Below are 6,879 nucleotides of genomic sequence, written 5' to 3'. Positions count from 1 at the left end.
TTCAAAGGAAACCCTGACTATGTGTTTCCTATGCTCTCAATATCACTTTTCATGGATATTAAGGAACTCGAGTGGTCCTCAGCCTGCCTCTAATTGAAAGTCAGCACCAGGGTGGAGCCCCTCACCAAACATGATGTTGTACTCGGAGTCTCCGTGCATATCCGTCTGGTCCAAACCATCTGGAAATAGCTTCACGTATCCACCCCCACAGTCAATGTTCTGCTCGTGTTTCACCGTGAACTGCACCACCAACGTCTGGTCCTTGTTGCTGAACGGCTCGAATCTGGCCGACAGGGCGTAGAAGCGGGCATCCTGGCTTGTCTGCAGCCCTAGCAGGGGATGGTAGTGAGGTCACAGCTGGCCCTAAACCCCCAGGGACCCTAAGGATCAAACATACAGACAACTCCTCCAGCTTCCGCCTGCCCTGCTCCTGGGAATGCCCAGGCTGTGCGGTGACTAGCGCTTCCTCCAGGAAGTCCTCCTGGACCTGATCACCCATCCCAGGCTCTTACCTTTATCTTTGTCCAAGTCACCGTAGAACTTGCCGGCACTGAGAACAAATTTTCCAAAATCCGACTTGTGTTTGGATTCAATCCAGCGGTTAGTCCACCCATCTAGAGGATCAGAGGAGGTCAACGCGGCTATGGTAATTCCAACCAGCAGCACCACCAAACATCTCCAGGAACTGCAGACAAGGAAGGAGATCTCCCCCTTGGGTGCCCCCACCCCAACCTCTAGTTTGACACCTCTAGTGCTTAAAAGATCCGCGGGCGAACCCTAACTTCCGCCGCGGGAGGCCGCTGCGCCCTCCATGTTCCCCAGAGACGCGAAGAGAGAGATCGCCTACGGCTCTAGTCCTCAGAGACCACCGTGTTGGCCCTCAGAGCACCAATTACAAGCGACAACGCAGATAGGAGCTAGGAAGCCGGTCGCAACGTCGGGGGTGGGCGGGGAGGGGGCTCGAGGTGGGGCCAAACGTTACCTCCGTCCAGAAACTGTTCCTTGAAGTAGACGACGGGTTCGGCGGCAGCCAGGCCAAGAAGGCCGAGCAGCAGCGGTACGGGTAGCAGCATGGCGGGCCGAGGGGGCGGCGGCGCGCGGGCCCTTTAAGAAGATCCTCAGACAGCAGCTCTGCAGCAGGGACGGACGCTGTCCCTGGCCGCTCGATTTTATACCCTACCGCCCCCTCAAACCAACCTGGCCCTGCCTCTTGGCCCACCCCTCACGGCTTTTCATTGGTTAATGGCTACGGCCTTGCCTTTCCATTGGACTCTTGTCAGCTTAGCAGGTTAGGCTGTGCCTCGGAACGCTAGGTTCCCAGATGGCCGATTTCTATTGGCCGCACCGCTAGCCAATGAAGGTCGACCACGCGTTGTGGGGGACGCCCACCGGTGGGGTAGGGGCCTCGAGCCCTTCAGACCAAGTCATGTGACCAGGCCCGGGCCCAACCCCGCCCTCGCCCGCGCGCGTATCTCCGGATTTGGGCGTTTAAAGAACCAGCGCGAGCGCAGGTGTCACCGCACATTACTGGGACCTGGCTCCAACCTCACCAGCTCCCATCCCCTCTGCGGGAAGGGGTGGGCAAGCTTTAACCAGCCTTTTTCTACCCTGCATTTGTGGATCTCTCACTACGACGCGCTGTCTGTCTCTGTCTTTCCCCTCCACCCCAAACCCCCTAGGATAAGGCAGAAGTCACCAGAGCCTACCTGGGGCCATGGGCTTCCTCACCCCAGCGTCTCTGGCCATGCCGGCGGGTGGGGAGAGGAGAGAGTGCCAGCTTTGTCTTCGGTGCGGCCCCTAGTACCTGACAACCTAGAGGATTAGCCTCTCTGAAGTCACAGGAGCTCCTGAGAGGCCAGGAGAAGAGACCCAGGGCAGCTGCTGCCCAGCAGAAATGCTTTCAAAGTTTTTAAGGATGTCCCGGGACAGAGGAAAGAAGCCCAGAAGGCTCGAAGATGTGAAATGTAAGCTGTGACTCCCAGGGCGGGTCGGGTTGTTCCCTAGTTGCTGCTTCTCCTTTACCCCGCCCCGCCCCCCACCCCCAGCCAGTAAATGAAAGGGGTCTGTGCCCTGTGGTCTCCCACAAACGGCCTGACTTTTGCAATTAAACGGCTAAAGACAAAGGGCAGGGGGTTCCGTTAGGGAGGGAAAAAAAAAGACAGGTGGTGGGGAAGATAAGGTCTAAAGGAGAGGGTCAGGACCCCTGAGTCTAGCGTCTTCTGAAGCCAGAGCCACGTGACTGAGTGTGCGACACCAGTTCCCGGCCTCCAGTCTGCAGGAAAGAGGAAAGAAGGATGGGGCTTTCCCAAACTCTGAGCAAACAAGCCTTGGACATGGAAATGTGGGAGTGGACTGCAGAAGTGGGGGAGGTGGGGAGTCTTGGCAAAAAGATAGGGAGAAGTTGCTTCCCCACTAGTGGTGGGAACTCAGAAAAGGGAGGTGTGAGAAGTCTTGGAGAAGTTGGGATTCTGCCCCTCTCCCCAGGTGGTATCGGATATGGCCCAACCTGGTTCCCCTTAGGAAGAGCCCCATGTCTGGAGTGATCACTTCAGGCATGCTACTGACCCTCCTGCATTCCCTCCCTTTCACCAAATGTCATGGACACAGGGGTTTGGTGCTTTCTGCCTGAGAGTAGGCACTGTGCTTGACTTGTTCACTTCACCATCCCCCAGTGTCACCTGCAGCACAGGCTTAAAATCTACTTGATCTATGATGGAAAGATTCTTGAGGAAATCAAAAAAAGTGGGGAAAGTGCTTTGAAGGAAAGAAGAGATTTTGAGGAATGCATTCTGAATATTTTAAATGAGGACTTCACCATAGGATCAGGATTGGGGGATATTTGTAACTCCATTTTCTAGGCTTAAATAACAATTGCGATGGTTAAATGAGTAGTAAATGTATACTGCTTAGAATAATGCCTGACACCAATCCCTGGGTTCTCCATCCAGGTGAGGAAACAAAGCACAGAAAGATTAAGAGATTTGGCTGAGTGACATAAATGGCAGATCAGGGATTAGAATGCATTCGTGCTGTCTAATATAGTCTCCACTGGCCACATGCTACTACTGACCATTTTTAATGTGGCTGGTCTGCACCAAAGTGTGCTGTAAGTGTAAAATACACATCAGATTTTCAAGACTTAATATGAAAAAAGAATGTAAAATATTTCATTAGTAATTTCATATTGTTTGATAAATGGACATGTCAGGTTTACTAAGTTTTTCAAATTAATTTTACCCATTTTGTTTTTGATATTGGTACTAAGAAATTCAGAGTTACATTTGTGTCTCATATTATATATCTATAGGCCAACGTTGATTTAAATCATGCATTATTGACCTGACATTGACCTTCTCAGAGCATGGAGTGGGAGGTCCGGTGGGATCTTGGGTATTTACAATTTCTGATTCCATTTCCACAAGCTTCTTGTAGAACCATGAGCAAATCATATCACCCTCTGAGCCTCAGTTTTCACATCTGTGAAATGGAGATTACATCATAAAGTTCTGGGGAAAATGAAGTAACACTCCTGAAGCACTTAACAGTGGGCTGGGCACACAGGTGGATGTCCATACAGATTAACTGCTACTTGGACTATATTAATAGGTGAGGCCCTCTCCCCTCTATAAATGGGGATGGTCCCTACCCAGTGCCCCTTTGAAAATTTAAAAGTAGTTGACACCAGCAGAATGACTATCTCTGGAGCCCACCACCCACAGCCCTTCCACGGGGTAAGAGAGAATCCCAGAAGGATTAAGGTCTCCAAAAGCCCAAAGACGGTGAAAGCCCAACGTCACACAGCCCGCTGCAGGTGGGACTGGATGAAACTTAACGCTCTGATTCTGTCTGCCCTTGAGGTCATCAATTTGACCTCTCTGGTCAAACAGACACCAGTAGTCCAACTAATGCGGAGACAAGGACTGAATACCTCCCACCCTTTGATGTTCAATTGACACACTCAAGATGGCGACGCCCTGAGCTCTGAAACACAGTCCGCCACATTCGAGATGGCGGAACACGCTTCTGCGCCGGTTCCGGTTCCGGTGATTCCGGTGATTCCGGCCTTGGCCGGGACACGCGGAGCGTGCTGGTAGTAATCATGGCGGACGGTCCGGTGGCGGAGGTGCTATTGCGACGGCTGGAGGCGGCCGATGGCGGCCTGGACAGCGCGGAGCTGGCGGCCGAACTGGGCTTGGAGCACCAGGCTGTGGTGGGCGCGGTGAAGAGCCTGCAGGCACTGGGCGAGGTGAGTCGCCTGTGATGCCAGGACACCTGGCTTTGGCACCTGCAGTTCCCTTGGCAGGAGGGCCCTCCCTCCAGACCAGACTCCCTCAGGCCCGGTTGGGGTAATTGTATATATTCAGCTCCGAGTGCACAGGCAGGAAGTCAGGAACCAGTGAGGGCCTGGGCTCACAGACATTCCTCACGCAGGAAACGGTCAACGTTGGGGGGATTACAGTGGTGGACAAGGAAGACAAGGTTGCTGCTCTCACGGAGATTGCGATCTCGTAGGAGAGATATTCGAGTGAGCAGAGTGATGGAGGCACAGGGAACCCAGAGGTGACAGCTGACCCAGCCTTGGAGATCAGGTGGCAGCTAAGTCAGGTTTTTGCATTGAGGAGGAAAGCCATGACACTTCAGGGATCAGTTTGGTGGTGGGGGACAGGTGATGAGAGAGACTACAGAGCCAACATTCACAAGGCCTTATAGGTTTCTCACAGGGGTACTGGGGAGCCGTGGCAGGAGCTGGAGCTAGTCAGAGGTGTGTGCTGCTTACATCACTCTTGGGAAGCACTGGCAAAGGGAGGATTGGATGCAACAGGACAAGGGCAGAGGCTGGCACATCCCCAGACTAGAGGGCATGGTATCTGGCTGTAGGGAGGCCGCTGGAATAGAGAGGTGATTCAGGAGAGGGAATGAAATGAGATTCATGGCAAGGTAAGGGAAGCACAGATGAAGGCCAGCCTTCCGACTTGGATAAGTGAAGATGATAGAGCCACAGGAGGAGGATACTGAGGGGCCCGTGGGCCACCTAGAATCTGGATCTCAGAAAACAGATCGAGGCTGATCATTCATCAAACTCATGTTCTATGCCCCTCTCTGGTCTCAGCTTTGTCATCTAATCCTTGCCATAATCCTAGGATGGTGGCAGTGTTATTATCCCCATTTAGCAGATGTGACCACTCTGCAGTGTCACTGGAAGGGACAGGCAAACCTGGATTTGAAATTAGGCGTTCATGGACAACAGCAACGAAAGAAATTAGGTACTCAGGCTGCAGAGACCAAGGTCATCAGTGTGGGGAAAAGGAATTGAAGCTGTGGTGTGTGGGGTGACAGTATCTTGATTGACGTGAAATTGACATTTGTGTAGTTCACAGAGAATTAAATAATGGCGACTTCATATGGTTCAGTCCAATGACAATGATTGTAATAATGACAACAATGATAGTAGTAATAGAATGTATGCAGCCTTTGCTGCGTGCTAAGCATCCTACATCCTTTCTGTGTATGAATTAAATTACTTCTCAAAACAATCCTCTGAGATAGAGCCCACCACACTCTACTCTTGTAGATAAGAAAACTTGTTCAGGGAGGTTAAGCACCTTTCTCAATTTCACAGGGCAAATGAAGAGCAGAGCTGGGAATTAGATTGAATGGGGAACTAGGACCTGTGGGCCCCACCCAGCCTTGCCCCTGTCTGTGACCTGAACCCATCCTCATCCTGGAGCCTCAGGTTTCCACGTGTAATGTGGACCCCCTGGGCCCTCCTCTGACACTTTGGGCACTGAGATACAAACGTATAAACGTGGAGACAGTTGATTCACTTGAGACCTTAAAAGTCTTCCTCAAGTTCAAAAAATCTTTCCCAGGTACAAAAGTGTTAGAAAGAATTTGTTTTCCGACAGGTAACACCTCTAGTACTTTACCTCATCCTGGGAGTTATGAACCATATTTATTATTATCCCTGTGTCACAAAAGAGAAGCTAAGGCTCAGCAAGAGGACATCACTCTGAGAAATGGTACAGCCAGGATATGAAACCAGCTTCAGGGCCTGTGCTTTGACCTCCGCCGCAGTGCCGCGGCAAGGGCTTGCCCGACTCTGAACCCTGTCCTTGCCACCTGTGTCCCCTTTTCTCTGCAGATCATCGAAGCTGAACTGCGCTCCACCAAGCGCTGGGAGCTTACTGCCGAGGGCAAGGAGATTGACCGGGAAGGCAGCCACGAGGCCCGGGTGTTTCACAGTGTTCCCCCGGAGGGCCTGGCCCAGAGCGAGCTCATGGTAGGGGTTGGGTGGGGGTCAGGACCTGGGGAGGCGATGGGATAAAGGCAGCCCTCACGTCCTCCTCACTGCAGCCTTGCTTCCTCAGAGACTGCCTAGTGGCAAGGTGGGCTTCAGCAAGGCCATGTCCAACAAGTGGATCCGCGTGGACAAGAGCACTGCCGATGGGCCCCGGGTGTTCCGAGTGGTGAGTCCCTGTGGGCAGGCGGGTGAGTGGATTGGTGGGCTCCTGGCCCTCATGGCCCCTCATGCCCATCATCACTGCAGGTGGACAGTGTGGAGGATGAGGTGCAGCGGCGACTCCAGCTGGTCCGGGGTGGACAGGCCGAGAAGCTGGGTGAGAAGGAAAGGAGTGAGCTTAAGAAGAGGAAACTGTTAACTGAAGTGTGAGTGGCTACCGCCTTGAGGCTCAGACCGATGTCACTTGCGTGGCCCTAGTGTAGGGAGAGGGAAGGGAGAACCACTCTGCTCTCATTGGGCCCTAGTGCTGTCAGTCTCCTCCTAGCCCCCCTTCACACTGGTTGTCAGGCACACAGGCCTGGCTCATGCCATCTCAGGGCCTTGGCACATACTGTGCCTTCTGCCAAGAATGATCTTCC

General features: G+C 52.8%; 2 protein-coding genes across 2 annotated transcripts in view; one reads left to right on the top strand and one right to left on the bottom strand.

Moving 5' to 3' along the window:
• CALR (calreticulin) overlaps window positions 1-1,160 on the bottom strand; it is a 3,455-nt gene extending 2,295 nt beyond the window's left edge. Inside the window, exons 1-3 of the mRNA XM_006918741.3 lie at window positions 983-1,160; window positions 513-614; window positions 126-329 (exon numbers count right to left, since the gene is read on the bottom strand). Of these exons, the coding sequence (XP_006918803.1) occupies window positions 126-329; window positions 513-614; window positions 983-1,073 (397 nt within the window). The 5' untranslated portion in view covers window positions 1,074-1,160. The remainder of the gene's footprint in view (window positions 1-125; window positions 330-512; window positions 615-982) is intronic.
• Window positions 1,161-3,269: 2,109 nt separating this feature from the next.
• Window positions 3,270-6,879, top strand: part of FARSA (phenylalanyl-tRNA synthetase subunit alpha) — a 9,598-nt gene continuing 5,988 nt past the window's right edge. Inside the window, exons 1-4 of the mRNA XM_006918740.3 lie at window positions 3,270-4,246; window positions 6,143-6,280; window positions 6,369-6,467; window positions 6,548-6,666. Coding sequence (XP_006918802.1) covers window positions 4,100-4,246; window positions 6,143-6,280; window positions 6,369-6,467; window positions 6,548-6,666 — 503 coding nt within the window. The 5' untranslated portion in view covers window positions 3,270-4,099. The remainder of the gene's footprint in view (window positions 4,247-6,142; window positions 6,281-6,368; window positions 6,468-6,547; window positions 6,667-6,879) is intronic.

This window comes from Pteropus alecto, unplaced genomic scaffold (assembly GCF_000325575.1).
Source record: "Pteropus alecto unplaced genomic scaffold, ASM32557v1 scaffold388, whole genome shotgun sequence".
Taxonomy (NCBI): domain Eukaryota; kingdom Metazoa; phylum Chordata; class Mammalia; order Chiroptera; family Pteropodidae; genus Pteropus; species Pteropus alecto.
The sequence above is the reverse complement of the archived record's forward strand: the minus strand, read 5'-3'. Positions and strand labels throughout refer to the sequence as shown.